The following is an 18052-nucleotide window of genomic DNA, read 5'->3' as shown; positions in this document are numbered from 1 at the left end:
TAAATATCGTTAAATTTTGGGTAATTTTTTCTGTAGCACCTAAAGTTGCACGGTGACCCCGATTTTAATTATTGATGTTGACAGAGAATGGTTGAAACAAGTGTATTTTCAAAAAGAATAGCAGATTAACTTACATTTGCAGATTAAACCAACATTACTACACTATCCAATTATCCAAAAATTAGTTCAAAGATTCCTCTAGGAAACTTTGAGTAAAAGTTTAAGTCTTTCATTTCGAAGCGCATACTACCTTCCTGAAATCATGAACAATGATTAAAACTACCTTTTTACCAAGACTTTGAGAAATTTTCTTTTAATTTAGTTAACATCGTGAAAAATATTATTTTGACACACCTGTTGTGTTCAGAATATACTCTACACTGCTTAGATCACCGCTGATCGCCATAAAAGACAAGGTGTATGTGTAATTGGGCAACAAGTCGTTGATCGCTGTACCAGCGACTGTCTTTGCCTTGTATTCTTCAGAAGTCGGCCAATAGCTTATTTGAATCCCAGTGTACATTGCGTCATCAGCAAAATTCATAATGCTTGTAATGCTAGTCGACGATAGATAATACACCGACACGTTCAGCGGAGGCTCAGGAACTGAAAAGAATAAGACATGTATATTGTTTACCAATACTTCTTTGTCATGTATGTCAGACGTTTTGGCATCTTCGATCGAGTCGAAATACCTTTAGCAGATAACTTATGCTTATCGATGACCAAAGCTGAGAAGCCATCACGTCAGTTATGGGATGTCACCATGGCGGCAATCGTTGTATCCCGAAAGTTGATGCCAGTATACAGTTGTTCATTATTTCAATTTTACGCTGTGGCAAATGTATGATTGCACTTACTTTCTTGTAGTTTTATGTAAAACCTATTCGTTTCGTCAACTGATATGACGAAAACGACATATCAAAATCGATTAGTGTTTCAAAGTAACGATAAGTCATGTACCGGTTCGGATGTGTAAATAATTGCTTGCCATCGTCCGAGAGAGACTACTTGTTGACGCCGTGGCTCGAATAGTGTACATTGTCCCTGGCCTCAGTCCAAGTAAAACCACAGACCTGCATTCGAAGCAACTTGTGGATCTTATATCACCTGCTTCATAAGTAACATCAAATTGATAATCTGTCCAGTTCCACCATGATTGTTCAGTCAAGTTCCATGCCACACTGATAAATCTAGATTCACGATGCACCAGATACAACGCTATGTCCCGAGTGTAATCTAGATTTAAAAGAAATGGCGATTAAAAATAATTTAAACGTGTCAAACATGACGAACATACCATTTTGATCCAAGTGTATAGATTTGGTATCAATATTAAAACCGCTGATCTCGATCGCTGCTATGATACTAATAAAGAACCTCTTGAGTGATATTAGCCACTGCCGACGATACTTGAATATTTAAACATTTAGCTCTACTGTTCTAAAATCAACATATTGTCAGCGATAATCATCAATCAAAAACAGACGAGTTTTTTTGCCTTATTTATAATTGCATTGTATAAAACAATCTTTTAGAATAAGCACATAAAAACCGCTAATACCTGGTGTACTGTAGATTGGTGAAGATGTACTCAAGGTTACATCGTAATTGTCCGTAAAGTCCCCTAAAATAAATCATAGAAATGAATGTTACTTTTCAAGAAAAATACGGTTTATTCAAGGCTGTTTAACTGACAACTAAGTGCACATTTTACCAGTCCGGGAACTGCGTAGACAAAATATTGTAAACATGACTAACATTTACCAGATATACTTTTTTTTCAAAACGATGCCAAATAGCGTATGCTAATCTCGGCACAGTTTTGGCATGGGGTGAAAAGACTTCCGTCATTTTGGTGACTACAAACATTTCAAAATCACTAAATATGTATTAAAAATCCACTTCTGTAATGTTCAGAGTACTAATAATCAGAACTGTAGGCATACCAAAGCTAAAAATTTTGTTATGTGCTAGAAATCAACGGAAAATCTGGTCTTAGCTGAGTAGCTGTTTCACACTGGCCGCCACACTGGTTTCTGCTTGTCACTTAGCAGCAGCCTTGTTTGAGGTCATAGGAAAAAAGTGATGAACAAAGTACTATACACAGTAAAGGTTTAATCTAATTTACTATATTTGTAAGTTCCCGTACTGTTTTCGATGTATACGAAGTATCTTGAAGAATGCATTCAAGATATTTTAAAACTCCTATTCATTAACAACATAAAATACAATAAAACCAGCCTTTTTGCATCAACTTTGCTCGGTAGTGCGCCCTCATAAATACTGATCGATCCCTCATGCATATCCTTACACCTTCCTGCATGCTTATCTACACCAACGCAGTGTGTATCAAGATCATTCACGTTTTGGTATTTTCATAGTAACTCTCCACACTTTCAGAGAGTTTATGTAAGTTCATAGTGCATTACCTATTGCGATGTCAGCAGCAGGTTTTCTTCTTGTCCATGGCATGATAGGCGAAGTTCATACCACGATTAGTATATGCATATATCCAGACAAATAGTACGGCCCAACGACGAGAATTTTTTTTTTACCGAAAAAATCGTTTGATATTAGACGTATGGTCAAAATACCGACACAGGAATATCTATTTATTTGGTGTTCCAAACTTTGATTGGTATATACACAGTTGTTCCCAAGTCGTTCAACTCGAGTGCAGAACTTTTTGCAATTTTGCCCAGGTAACCACTTTTGGTTTAAGTAAGACATTTTTTCTTCCATAAAGTACTGTCGTTAAATGCGTGTTTGTACGTGATTTATGGTAGCTAGGATTGCCATCGCAGAGTGTGTGATCACCAGGCATGTTTCAAGCTGTCTTCCTGTGATTGCTAAATGGGTCGTTAGACAGCAACAGCTTGCCGCCCCTCCCATACCGCGCTACCCTAACATGAGAAAAATAACATTTGCTATACGCCATTATTGGATAGCTCGGTACAACACTGAGGCAGATGCTAAATTCTCTTACGATTGCGATCACAGATCTTTGTGAGTAAATCAGAATCGAACAGATCATTGGTTACTTTGTCGGCAGGATAGAGAATAATTCTACCCGTCAATACTTTCCGTCAGGATAGAACGAACGCACAATACTGCGTCTCCGATCCAGGCTTTTCTGAAAAGACCTGAGTATGACGCAATCTTCTGTAAGACAATTTCTACGTACCTGTTCTTATCGTATGGCGATACTTTTCTCCACTCCGCCTATTCCCACTTATTGTCTCAATATCTAACCAACACGTGCTATTTGGTGGCAAATTTGCCATTACTGTGAAATTCTCGGCTGTCTGCAACTGGCCAAGTTCACCGTCTGTCTTACTTCAAAGTTGTCATATTCGGTAAATCCCGGATTCCAATAAACTATTGCGTCACTGCCACCATCATACATCTCGCTAGCTGATACCGGGGGCTGAGGTGCTACGAGAGAATAATGACAACATTAATGTATTTCTAACAAATCATGCGAGACTGTTCCAGTAAACCGGAAGTATGCGAAATACTATCATCAAAACTTGAAGCCAACTTTGAGGTTAAAGGTATACTGTCACCTGTTCCAATTTTGCCACAGTTACCATGGGGAGAGAAAATCTAACCAATCACAGATTTTAAGCGGGTGGCCGCTTTTTAAAAACAGCGCCCTCACATTGGCTTTTCCAATACCAAGGAACGCCCCTTTGATCATAAATGGGCATATTTAGGTTACAGGTGACTGTATACCTTTAATATCATGTGAATAATACACAATAGGACTACAAAGACACTAAGCCCTAAATTTGTTTTTTAAAAAGCTTTAGGCTTGTTTCTTATATCAATTTGCATGAAGCTGTGCTGTAAATTAACACAAACATTTAAGACGCATATTTTTGTCCGTTTACTCTGTGATATTAACAGAAAATGTTTTAGCCCCATTTGTTTTTGAGTTTCCCTGTTATGCGAATGCTGTTTTTGCCAAGGACATTACGATTGATGTATATTCAATATCGTTTTACCGTTACTTACAACAATTTATTAAAATCAGTATACATAAATATTTAGAATGTCTATGTTCTAAAGTGTCAATGAGATCGTATCGTATCGCACTCTTATTTGAGTGACGTTTTTCATCAAATTTCATCAAACACCCGTAATGCCAGTCATGGAAATTTGTGTGTTCCAAAATTTAAGACTACCACAGGTCAAAAGTCTTTCTCTTTTCGTGCTGCAAGTACTTGGAATACAATTCCCCCTGCGATTAGAAATACCTCAACTTTAGCCACTTTCAAAGTAAAGTTGCGAGATTATCTTATGACGAAGTTTACAAATGAGGGTTCAGATTTAGATTAATTTATTTCTTTTTGTTGCAATGAAGATGTTACTCATCCTTTTTTGAACACTTGCTGTATTTACATGTACATTGTATTTGCTATTTATACGCATGTACTTTTTTTTCGAGCTCACAGAGGGCTCTGATGTAAATTACAATTTGTTTTGTAACTCAGATTACCCTCTTTAAATAAAGTCTAATAATAATAATAATAATAATAATAATAATAATAATAATAATAATAATAATAATGGGAAACGGTGTCTCTGTGCACTAATCTTCAATCTTGCCCGACATTTCGATGCAACTTCCATGCATTCCAAATTAACTCAAAAACATACATGACATTTCGATATCTTCCACATTTGCAATTATGTCGCGATCTTCTTGGTGTTTTGTTAAGCTTCCTTAGGCTATGAAAATGTGTGTATCAGCAATGTAAGTTTGTGTCTATAGTGACAGTCAATTTGTTAAAAAGTGGGTGTTTAAGGTAAGCAAGCTAAAATGCAACGTTCTGCAGCTTTTCTGTTAACTCACCTAATTGGACAACAGTCGAATTACTTGTGTTGTACGAATGCATTAAGCCAATCGCTATGACAGTGATGATGTACTCTGTCCCTGGTTTTAAACCAGATAAAATCTGTGAAGACTGTGTACTTGATACATATTTCCTCTGAAAGTCTGATTTACCGTCATCGACGTCAATAATGATGAAATCGTCGAATCTGCTCCAGTAATTATCGTCCGTTAGATGCCATTGAATATTTATAGATGTGGCTGTTACGTTGATAACTTCTATAACGATGAGTAGTTCTGGAGAAATGAAACACTTTTCTTTTATCACAGAAAAACACTCCATAGTTGACAACAAGTACCCATACAGCCTTTGTTTGGGTGCATTAACTTTGCGATTATTTCAAAAAAGATTAACAGTTATATTGTTATTGTTGCATTTTGCCAACGACACGAATAATGTCTATCTTGTATATGACAATTAGATCACCAAATACCTGTATTCGTGGACAAATTGATGTATGTTTATACATTAAGTCTTGCTTGTGTGATCTATACCTCAATTGATAGGTTGAATATTTCAGAACTCAGAACATTTTGGGAGAAAATTTAGTGTAGCTATCTATATCACTTTACTCGACGGAAAGACCCTAAACAGTTTTATAGTTTTAGAATGGCATGAAATCATCTTTAAAAGGAACCGTTACTAGTAGGTTTATAAGATTTTAAAAAATGTATGAGCAACTATCTTTTGAACTGGCGTTGACATGACCGTTTCGCGTGTGATCTGATCAGTATTTACATCTCGATACTTCTTAACTATACAGATGTGAAAGCATTTCAAATAAATCACAATATTAATGTACCTTCATCGCAAACACTTCCCGCTAAACCAAGTGGACAACTGCAAACAAACCATTCACCAAACTCTTCGGACCCATTTCTGTTTCTCTCGATGATAGCGTGACTGGCACATTGGTTTGTTGATTGGCAAGGGTTGTCGACGCAGAGGTCTACAAATGTAAGAATGCACTGTTACATTGATGTAAATATAATGACAGAATACACAATTCTATTTAACAAATGGAAAGTTTCAGGCAATGTGTAATGATCGTATATGCTACCAGTCAAGTTTTGAATCAAGAATTGTGCGCAGATCTAGACGTAATGAATGGGATAGGTAAAAATTGTGTTTTTCGCCAAAGGTTATCGCAAATCAATAACAAATACTCGGTGACTCAGTTCTCTCCGATCACAATAATTTTCCTCTACAAACTTACACAACTTCCTATCTACTTGTTGCCTACTTTCGTCCTTTGTTTTTACAATATTTCCTACAAGATTTATACATGTACACGCATTCGTAATCAAGAAATCATAGGTCTAAGTAAGACATGTTACGTGCAGAGAAAACGAACAAAAGGGTGAACTCAGCAGTTTCCGTTTAAACAAAATTTATTACGAAACAAAACTAATTGCTAAGTTAGGGACAGAGTACAAGCTTTAAAAGTGTACAGACTACTTATCTCAGCTGGGACGGCAAAGCTCCAGTCTCAGAGTTGTAACAGTCAGTTGGATGAATGAACAGTCCTTTGGCTTGCAGGCTTGAAGCTGCACAAAGACCACAGTATAAATCCAGCGTTGACAGTGAAGGTCTTGGAAAGTCTTGAGAATGACTACTGCTGGAGTTTAGTAACACACAAGAGACACGATCCCAAAAGTCTGACTGGAAGCTGTGCACGTCCCTTTTATAAAGGCATATAAGAACAATCTAGAACTTTTATTGACATGCTAATTACTGTTCTAAAATTATCTCCCTTACACAACTAATCAACTTTCCAGAACATTCCAAACATGACTAATTGAATTCAAGGTTGTGAGGTCATCAAGGGCAGTGACCTTGAGAATGTTCTAGACTAATTGAACTCAGGTCATGATGAGTGTGGGGGGAATGACCTACATAACACACCCCCTCTTCAAAAAAAGAAAATTTTCAAAGAAAAATCTTTCTTTTACAAATGTAATCTTGAAAAGGATTTAAGTACTCAAATTTTGTTTTACTCTAAAGTAAAGTTTCTTGAAAGTGAACAACAATAAAATTTCTTGAAAGTGAACAACAATAAACTCTAAATACGAGAGAGACAGTCTGCAATTAAATTGTCTCTGCCTTTGATATGTCTAATGTCAAGATTAAACTCCTGTAACATTAAACTCCATCTTAGCAATCTCTGATTTTTGCCTTTAAATTTCTGCAGAAAAACAAGAGGGTTGTGATCAATATAAACCACTATTGGCTGATTTGAAGAAGTAACATAAACTTCAAAATGCTGTAAAGCTAATATCAAAGATAAACACTCTTTTTCAATTGTAGAGTAGTTTCTCTGGGATTTGTTAAATTTGCGTGAAAAATAGCAAACAGGATGATCTATACCATGACTATCCTCTTGCAATTTGGTATTGGAAAACTTGAAATGGCACTGAATTTGGCATAAAGTATGCATGGCAAAGTCCGGTTATTTGTATTGAGTTCTATAAAGTCATTGTTCGGCAAATACTTGGCTTCCTCCTGGAGATATTCCGCTTTCAGTCTGTCTGGATGTTGTTCCACTGGATTACTGTCGCAGACATCTTCGTTGTGATAGGTGATGTTTGTCCTCGTTGGAATATCTTGGAACAAATGTTCATGGATTGGTTCTTTCAGCTGTTGTTGTTGTTCTGGCTGGAGGTGTGCCAACTTTGTAGACTCCAGCTTCTCCAGGATTTCTGAGTTCTGAAGCTTGACCGAGCCCAGCTTTGAGTTTAGAGTATTATCACTCAAGTCAGTTTCAGTATCACTATCTTCATAATGGTTGAACTGACTGCACTGACAGGCTGAGTTATAGTAGGATTATCCCTATCCAAATATGGCTTAAGCATATTTATGTGACATAGCTGTTTTTTGTTTTCGCCTGTCAGGTGTTATTATGATGTAATTTAAATCACTCAATTTCTTATCAATTAGGTATGGCCCAAAGTAACGAGCATGGAGTGGTTTGCCAGGAATTGGAAGTAGAACAAGAACCTTTTGACCTAGTTCAAACTTCCGTTTTGAGGTGCTTTTATCATATCTGGTTTTCATTGACTGCTGAGATGACTCAAGATTTTCTCTGGCTAATTCACATGCTTTAGAGAGTTTTGTACGAAAATCTGACACATATTGCAAAATATTCAGACAATCATCGTCGTCAGACAGGAATTTCTCTTTAACGAGCTTAAGTGGGCCACGGACTGTATGTCCAAATACAAGCTCAAATGGGCTAAAACCAAGAGACTCTTGAATTGACTCTCTAACAGCAAAGAGCAAAAAATGAATTCCTTCATCCCACTGCTTCTCTGTGTCAAAACAGTAGGTCCTAATCATGTTTTTCAAAGTTTGATGAAATCGCTCAAGAGCACCCTGACTTTCTGGATGATAGGCGGATGACCTATACTGTTTAATGCCTAGCTGATCCATTACTTGTTGAAAAATACCAGACATAAAGTTGGAGCCTTGATCGGACTGGACACATTTAGGGAGGCATAAAGTGAAAAATTTGACTAAAGCTCTCACTATAGTCTTTGTCTTTATGTTTCTCAGTGGTATGGCTTCTGGGAACCGAGTTGATGTACACATAATTGTCAACATGTACTCATTTCCTGATCTTGTTTTTGGTAGGGGCCCAACACAGTCTATTAGTATCCTACTAAATGGTTCTTGAAATGCAGGAATTGGCTGTAAAGGGGCCTTTGGAATGGTCTGATTCGGCTTTCCTACCATTTGACATGTGTGACAAGTTTTACAGAAATGTGCTACATCCTGCCTGAGATTAGGCCAATAAAAGTGACTGAGAATTTTATGATAAGTTTTCCTGACTCCTAAGTGACCAGCCCAGGGCGTTTCATGGGCCAGGCGCATATTTCAGCACGATAGGGCTTTGGAACCACAATTTGATGTTTTATAGCCAATCGTCATCAACCAAGACATCTGGAGGTCTCCATTTACGCATGAGAATACCAGATTTTGTATAATAGGAAACAGAGCTATCTGAAGTTTTACCTTCATCATCTACCCTGTCAAACAAAGACAAAATATCTGGGTCTTTGTGTTGTTCTGCAATGAGATTTGATCTAGAAAATGTCTGACTTTGGTCAGCAGAAGTTTTACTGGAAGTTTCAAATCCACGAGGGATAACGGAATGATCCGTGTCAAACACCTGACTGAGAAAGGTGTCATTTAAGTCAACATCTGTGACATTATTTTTGAGAGTATTTTGATTCTCAGAAGTTTTCTTTGACATGGCTCGAGTAATGGCACATGAAGGAAATAATAGGGTATCTCTTGTTCATTGGCTCTGGATCCTGATCTAAACTAGGATTATCAGTCACAAGTGGATTAGTAATGACCTTGTCCCCAGCAAGGTCGTTTCCAAGAAGAAGGTGAATCCCTTCAAAAGGCAAAAAAGGCCTAATACCTAAAGTCACAGGTCCAGAAACAAAGTCCGAAGACAAATAGACATTATGGAGAGGAACAGGAATGTAGTCATTACAATCTACCCCCTTAATAAGAACTTTAGAACCTGAAAATGACTTTTCAGAAAACGGCAGGGTATCTGCCAACAAAAGAGACTGGGAAGCCCCGGTATCTCTTAAAATTTTGACAGGGGTAGCGGAAGAGAAATCACTAGAAAGTGATATAAAACCATTATGAATAAATGGCTCGAAAATACCCATAATGCTATCTTGAGAAGAATTGACCTTGACCTCATTAATTGGGGATAAGAGGGGTTTAACCTCAGAAAATGTGTTGCACACATTATTAGACTCTATTGAGTTGATGAAGAAATAAAGCCGGTTGGCTTAGATCCACTTTGACCACTTTGACCTTCACGTTTTCTTTTCAATTTGAAACACTCTGACATTAAATGGCCGTCCTTTCTTGCAATAATTACAAGAAAGTGTACCGAACTGTTTGTCAGAAGGAGATTGAGACTTGGGATCTGATGATGTGGGAGTGTTACTTGAACTCTGTGAACTGTTGTCATTTGATTTTCTACTGTCCTTTGAAAAATTCTTGGATGAAAAGGAGGAGTTAAATTTACCTGCATTGTTTCTGTAGGAAAAGGACTGGGATGGTTTGCTGAGAATGAAGATTTGTGGGTCAATGAATAATCATCGGCCAAACGTGCAGCAACCTCTAATGTATCTGCCTTTTGTTCATTGATAAACGTCTTGATGTCACTCCGGATGCACCTTTTAAATTCCTCAATCAAAACGAGCTGTCGTAATTTGTCATAATTCTGACTGACCTTTTCAGAAGAACACCAACGATCAAACAGTTGTTCTTTTGTTCGAGCAATTCAACATAGTTTGATCTTTCACCTTCTCACAATCCCTAAATTTCTGACGGTAAGCTTCAGGCACCAATCATAGCCCTTGAGAATTAATTCCTTTACAGAATCATAATTTGAAGCCTGCTCTACTGACAACTGAATGTAAATTTCTCTGGCTTTACCCACCAAAGCACTCTGCAAAAGCATAGACCAGGACTCCTTAGGCCAATTCAGACTCTGAGCAATTTTTCTCAAAATGAAGGAAATATTTATCAACATCCTTTTCTTGGAAAGGGGGAACTAACCTGAAATGCTTAGTGATGTCAAACTTGTCTGAAGGAAGAATTTCCTGACTGTCCAAGCTCTAAACGTTTCATTTCTAATCTTTCCTGCCTGTCTTTCTCTCTCTGTCTTTCTTCCATTTCTAATTGCATTTGTATTTTTTCTTTTCTAATGCCTGTCTCTTTTTCCATTTGTAATTCTAGTTTCTTGATCTCCAAATTTGTCTGCAATTCTAATTCTAATTTTCTGAGTTCAGAGGTAGACTCGGGCTCATAATCTTTCAAGGTGGATTCCTCAAATTGGCCTAAATTAACTAATGTTTTGCAATGCGGTACTGTATTTCCCTCTTGCGCATAGATCTTTTGACTTCTACTTTAAGGAAATTGGCCAGTGTTATGAGGTCATCTTTTCTGAGGGAATCAAATGTGTCCTGATCAAGGTCATCCATTTCCTCTGGTTTAAATTCCGCCATGATTAAATTTCGCTGAGTTCACAGAATACTGTAGTTTTTAAAAAGGCAGGCAAAATGTTGTCAAACGGCTCAAAATATTCGTATCCCGGACAAGCCCCCAATTTGTTACGTGCAGAGAAAACGAACAAAAGGGTGAACTCAGCAGTTTCCGTTTAAACAAAATTTATTACGAAAACAAACATAATTGCTAAGTTAGGGACAGAGTACAAGCTTTAAAAGTGTACAGACTACTTATCTCAGCTGGGACGGCAAAGCTCCAGTCTCAGAGTTGTAACAGTCAGTTGGATGAATGAACAGTCCTTTGGCTTGCAGGCTTGAAGCTGCACAAAGACCACAGTATAAATCCAGCGTTGACAGTGAAGGTCTTGGAAAGTCTTGAGAATGACTACTGCTGGAGTTTAGTAACACACAAGAGACACGATCCCAAAAGTCTGACTGGAAGCTGTGCACGTCCCTTTTATAAAGGCATATAAGAACAATCTAGAACTTTTATTGACATGCTAATTACTGTTCTAAAATTATCTCCCTTACACAACTAATCAACTTTCCAGAACATTCCAAACATGACTAATTGAATTCAAGGTTGTGAGGTCATCAAGGGCAGTGACCTTGAGAATGTTCTAGACTAATTGAACTCAGGTCATGATGAGTGTGGGGGGAATGACCTACATAACAGACACAAGTTGACAAAGTTTACCAAAAGAAACGCATCAGATACATGGTTTAGAATAATCAAATATACAGGTGTTCATACAAGTTTGCTTATGCTTCACATAAGCTTGATGCTGATAGTATTTGAAGTAGGCACAGCTATAGGTCATCAGTGAACGTTTTACACCTATTGAAAATAAGCGCAATCTGCTTTGCTCTTTGCCTAATTATAAATATGCAAATGAACTAATTATAAAGTTTCACTAAACAAGCTTCAACCATAACTAAATTAAAGTGTAAATAATGTACCAGAGAATTGTAATCAAATTTACCGAATTTATTTTTAATATATTGTCTAATTGCAGACGTTCACTAAATATGCAAATTAACTCATTATGATATGTCTCAAAACACGAACTCCAAGCATGACAAATCTAACTATAACAAGTACCTCAGAACTGCCACCCTACCAGTGCGTTCGTATTTTGGCATACGGCTAACTATATAATTTCATTCAATATGCAAATGAATCATTTATTATAATGTCATGACAATGTGCCAAGAATTAGCTTATAATATGCGCTTGTTAGGCACAATAAAGGTATGGGCCTAAAAGCTGTATTTATCTTAAATATTTTGTCAATTGTTTGCCATCGCAGAAGATTTTTTAGACGTTTGCTACAAATGATTATTATTACATGGTCATCCTTTCAAGGAGAGCCGCGTTTGATGTTTTCCAATTTTAACTCACAAAGTACGAGCACATCTCTCATGACGCGATATTGAGCACACATTAAGCAACAACCTTGGAGTTTATAGCAAAAAAGGTAAAAATTGTCATTACAGAAAGCTCAGGAGGGAAAAAAAGCAATTCCATACGGTCAATTTGCATACTCTTACGCGTCTGGTGTACAGCAATCGAGCGCAAGACATGATCGGGTAAATGAACAAGCTGCGCCGAGAGGCATCTAGGACCGATCCCCAAACTTGTTGTAAGACCATTTCATAAGCCACTCAAGATCAGGAATACTTCAAAGACTTTTGCCCAAAATTGAACTGAATTAACAAATTACTGACTATGCACAATAAATGGCAATAGGCTACTTTGCTGAAAAAATCCACCATCATATAATCCTATCTATATCTTACGGTTGTACTTGCATGTATGCAAGCTTATGTATATAAATAGTAGCGGTCTACGGATAAGTTAACATTGACAAAAAGATGAGACTTGATCAGGTGCGAACAAATCTTTTGGCCTACGTAAGGCGTCCTTGCAGGGTTGTGAACATTATAAATCGTGAACGCAAACGAGAAAGTGAATTGTCCTTTTTATATTATCCCAACACAGAGTAGTGTAAAACACCTACATCAGGTAGCGGTCCAAATGAAAACAAGTATTTGCAAAGCAATCTCTGATGAATACTCTATGTCAATTTGTGATCATCATTTATCTATATTCATTGAGAAAATAAAGAAGGTGTCCCCTGATATGTCTCGCGTTTTGTCTGTACGAGTTGTAGATGCGGGTATTATAAATGGAGAACCTGCATTCATTACACCTGTCAATCATGAGAAGGGGTAAGAAACACACTCATCGTCAAGTTTGACCATCGTTTGATTCATTTTGGGGGTATCCATTACAAAACAGCTCCAGCGGGGGATCCGTGTGACACGTTGAACATGACGTTCTCAGCTATGGTTATAATCTGACAAAAGGCTGTTTTCCAGACATTTGAGGGATTAAGTTGGACTTGAACGTGTGTAGTTTTGTGCTGATTTGGATTTGTAAGCAATAAGGAAGCATGTGAAAAAAAACATATGTCTACCTACCAGTAAAATTGAAGGTGAAAAGCATATTTCTTGTTTTATCATGATTAGTGAAGTCGCCTGAGGACGCCGTAAAAGATATTGTATAACCTGTATCGGACGTTAAATTTACTATGGAGTAATTTCCTTCGAGTCCATTTGGAAGAGATACTGTTTTGTCGAAATCCGGAAGTGACTTGTATGATAGGTGTAACATGTTGAATTCCCAAAACGAATGAATACCAGATTCAAATTTGTCGAACTTCCACATTAAGTTTACATTGTTCCTTTCAAGTGAAGTAGCCTTAATGCTGCCCGTAATTGCTGTAAAGAGATAAGATTGGTTGGTCAAGTAGAAACACCTCATGAAAGTAATGGAACGTAACAATTAAGTTAAAAGCATTATTAAACCATCGCTAGATATTGAGGCTACCGCAGCTCGTCAGAATACATTATATCATTTTTTGCCGAATTTATGCACCCACTAAACAAAGTCACGGCTTGATCTGACGCGCATTATAAAATATAGACAATTCAATGATAAACTTTCTAGAGATATAAGGGCAATCAAATATATTGTTCGTTCACAGTGGCTCGTGAATGGCCGGTTAATCTCAGTTTTGCGTATAAGCCTTTTTTCTTTCCTTTGTTCTCACCCTATGTTTGCTCGCTCTGTTAATCAAGCGAGGGCGAACGGCAAACTACTCACATTGTTAACACTGAACCGTCATGACTCACAGGGAACATAGTTGAAAGAAGACAACAAGGGAAAAAAGCTCGTACACAAAACTAAGTTTAATAACATTATACTTTCTCATCTTTTAATGGACCATTCACGAGCCCCTGTGGTTTGTTTATTCCACAGGCGATTACAATTTGTCATTAGGATGTGACATATACCATAGCAATCCGACATCTGTCCATATCCAGAGTACCCATCATTACAGATACAAGTGTACAAGCCATTGTAGTTGACACAATAGGCGTTTGCGTCGCAGGGATTGTCTGTCTCACATTCATCAATGTCTTCACAAGTTTTATTGTCCTTCAGTCTGTACCCATCAAAGCATCCGCACTCAAAGGAACCTTCTGTATTTACGCAACTTGAAATTGTTTGGTTGCAGGTATCGATACCACGTTCACATTCGTCGATATCTGCAAAGTAGAGCATTAATATACGTCAACATTTTAATTAACATACATAGTAAAATTTTCAGTGCCAAGGGACATAAAATATGTTCTAAATGACATGACTGATTATGCCAACATTACACTGGACAAAATGCTTGATATGCGCCTAGCATATGTACGTATATTGACGTATATGGATCACAATATTAATTGCATACGCAACGTATATCTTTGTATATGAACATTCCAATACGTTGATATGCCCAGATCTTTGCACACTAAGTGTACACTGTAGTTTTGCATTTTATTAGTATACGTACGTGTATACTTAACGAATTTGACACATACTGTTATATATCTAGCATTTTGCCCAGTGTTAAGTCTTAGATGATGGTAGTGTTGCATTCACTTGGCCTGCCATACTCTATGATTATGAAACACTTTAGATTCAAGGAGCATAACCTAGAGGGTAGGGTCGCTATCTTTTTAGATCGCTGGCTCTACTAGGTTCCGTGACTATATTGTATTTCTCGACAGTTTAAGAGTTTTTAATTACCGTGTTATCATAATTACACATATAAAACGTTCAAAGCACATGAGCAGAATTTGTCTGTAATTTGTTATGGTTATCTAAAATTCAACCAATAATTTAATTGGTTAAAACAAAATGGCCTTTTCTGCCCCATGATACAATCAAAAGCGACAGAATCGTCCAGTGCATTTCCCTTTCATATTAAATTCCTCGCAAGTTACAAAAATGTCCGTACTAGATATGAAACACGGAAACAACTTTCAAGTGGAGCGTAGACAGAGCAATGTGGTTTCAAATGGATGACGACATATTGTTTCTGTGAGATTTTACTATGTGGTAACACCGCGTCTACCACGTGTTGTGCATATCCGCAAAAATGGCAATATTTAATTAGGGTATTGGTTTGTTGTTTGTCTTGTTCAAAGTCTGAACATGGGTTATTTCATAGTGTCGTCACTCAAGTAAATATACTTAAGTTAGACATTAATATTACGAAAGTGAAGTACGTATAAATTAAATTAAATTAAACCACAGAAGGATAGAGCTGGTGATGTCGACCCTAAATGCATGTCTTACTCGATGGCCTAATGGAATGAATGACAGTACATTTTGGCATTTGGCATTTTTTAAATGAGGTAAAATGGATCAAAACGTTAAAAAGATGGATGAGCCGAATTATAAGAATCATCCAAACCTTACCGTAACAGGTTTCATTGCCCCATTGCTTTCAAATCCATCCATGCAACCACACGAATACGATCCTTCCGTGTTGTTACAAACAGCGTTGAGGCCACATATATCGAATTCCAAACACTCGTTTACGTCTACAATGGTACACACATGTGATAAGTGACGTTACTTAAAAAGTTGTTCTGAAGGTGGTATCATATAAACCGTTATTGTTATCAAATGATTTTCGAACATCATAATCGTATCCAGCTATTTGTGAACAACATACATTATAAAAAAGTCATCGTTTTCCATAGATTTTACTCACCTTGGTGAAGTAGACAACTTACTACGTTAGTACCATATTTCCTCAGGTAGCATGGCCACCCGTTAGAGTATACGGACATTGTATATGGTAAAATTGATACCTACTTCTTAATGTTATCCAGGCATTTAACATTTTTACACCGTGAAGATTTCCGAAAGTTATAGGATATATATATATATATATATATATATATATATATATATATATATATATAATATATATATATATATATATATATATATATATGTGTGTGTGTGTGTGTGTGTGTGTGTATGTATGTGTGCGTCTGTCTGTCTCTGTCTCTGTGTTTAGTTTGTCTGTCTGTGTCTGACTTTCTTCTTTGAATCGCGTGATATATATATATATATATATATATATATATATATATATATATATATATATATATATATATATATATATGTATGTATAAATGTATGTGTGCGTCTGTGTGTCTGTGTGTGTGTCTGTGTGTGTGTCTGTCTCTGTGTCTGTGTTTATGTTTGTCTGTCTGTGTCTGTGTCTGTGTCTTTCTTCTTTGAATCGCGTGAGTGTGAACCTAGGACAATCAGGCAGGATAATATAGAAATAACGGGCGACGCGCTGACAATTAACGTTTATTAATGGGCAAGGGCGAGAGGAAAGCCAAACATTAACGGACGAGGCCTGCCCAGCCCGTGCCAATAAATAAACGTTAATGGTCAGGGCGGAGTCTGTTATTTCCATGATATTATCAACGAACCAAAGAAAACCGTCAAAATTTGCGAAAATTTTCCAAGCGAACGGCAACTGGGCCCCAGGACTGAGCAATGCGCGACGCACTTTCGCGCCCACTGTAAAAAAGTGGGCAAATCCGGTGATGTTTTCAGAAAAAAAGTATCTCAACTTGGCCCACAAGTGCTCCATTTTATTTGGTGATTGATTATAATTTACGTTTCAGCTGTAAAGTTACAATACTTTGAGTTGTTAATCTTATTATTAATATTCACGGGCACGTAAACAAACCATTACTGTGTATTTGTGGTCAGTCACGTGGTTCAGCTCGCCCAATCAAAATGTGACGGGCAGGGCATGGTAATATAATGCATCTTAATGAGAGGGACAATCAGCCTATGCAGTATTAAAGATTATTAAGAACAGCGCAATATGTGGCAAGAAGGATGCAAAAGTTGAATAGTAGATTGCAAATCAATATTACGACAAACATGAGAACACCTCAAGTGTGTTCGGTACCAACTACTTGATTTTGCTTTACAATAATGATAATGTGTTACCAAATTGACTTTCTTTTACACCATAGGAGCATTTAATTCTTTATAGATGAAAAATAAACTTACCATATTGACATCGGTCTCCTGTTAACCCTTGGGGGCACTGACACACGAATGCAACATGGGTACTGCTGCAAGATGCTTCCGGATGACATGGACTATCTACACAATGGTCTGTTAAAATTGAATCATTATTGTCATGAATCGTATGTTTCGTATAGGTCATTTACAGTTAATCCTCTACAGGACAGTAAAGGTACATGCAATATAAAACATTGCATCATCACTACTACTGCGTTGAGGTCTATAAGCATCCGGAGGTGTATAAGTTAAATAATCATTTTAGCTCTCGCTTGAATTTCGATTGATGGTAATTTGTTAAAGGTAAGCAATTATGATCTTCAATTTTCAATATGAAGTCCTGCATTTTAAATTTTATATACAACAAACCTGTGGTGTATAACAGATACGGGTCACTTCTAAGGTCTCCACTGACGATCACGACAGATAGTGTGTATGTCTCATTGGAATATATGTCATCAATTATGTTGGTTTTGACAGTTTTCCGGTTGTTCCACTCGTCTACAGGCCAGTATGTGATTTCGATGTCCCTGTAACTCATGCCGTCGGAGAATTCTAAGGTTGCTTCAAATCTCGTTGAACTCAAATACCAAATCGTTACATTAAATGGAGGTTCAGGAACTAAATATTTAAATCAGAAAAGG

General features: G+C 37.0%; 1 protein-coding gene and 1 long non-coding RNA gene across 2 annotated transcripts; both read right to left on the bottom strand.

Annotated features, from left to right (window-relative positions):
• Positions 1-3286: 3286 nt before the first annotated feature.
• Positions 3287-14570, bottom strand: LOC139118188 (uncharacterized). The gene is made up of 5 exons (XM_070681480.1): positions 14300-14570; positions 13424-13723; positions 5704-5850; positions 4862-5137; positions 3287-3438 (listed from the first exon to the last, which is right to left on the bottom strand). The coding sequence occupies exons 1-5, from the start codon at positions 14568-14570 to the stop codon at positions 3287-3289; spliced, it is 1146 nt and encodes a 381-aa protein (XP_070537581.1).
• Positions 14571-15758: 1188 nt separating this feature from the next.
• On the bottom strand, positions 15759-18029 carry LOC139119441 (uncharacterized). The gene is made up of 3 exons (XR_011548931.1): positions 17778-18029; positions 17394-17501; positions 15759-15886 (listed from the first exon to the last, which is right to left on the bottom strand). It is a non-coding gene; the product is annotated as an uncharacterized lncRNA (long non-coding RNA).
• Positions 18030-18052: the final 23 nt, after the last annotated feature.

Source organism: Ptychodera flava, chromosome 19, assembly GCF_041260155.1.
Source record: "Ptychodera flava strain L36383 chromosome 19, AS_Pfla_20210202, whole genome shotgun sequence".
NCBI classification, from domain to species: Eukaryota; Metazoa; Hemichordata; class Enteropneusta; family Ptychoderidae; genus Ptychodera; species Ptychodera flava.
This window is presented reverse-complemented; position numbering and strand designations above follow the sequence as displayed.

Excerpts from the sequence above, each read along its gene's own strand:
- LOC139118188 (XM_070681480.1), bottom strand. The coding sequence starts at position 14,570 with ATGCTCTACTTTGCAGATATCGACGAATGTGAACGTGGTATCGATACC. Across the intron at positions 5,851-13,423 it reads TTTCACCTTCAATTTTACTG|ACCTCTGCGTCGACAACCCT; the intron begins GTAGGTAGACAT and ends TTACATTTGTAG. Across the intron at positions 3,439-4,861 it reads TTCGACTGTTGTCCAATTAG|CACCTCAGCCCCCGGTATCA; the intron begins GTGAGTTAACAG and ends ATTCTCTCGTAG.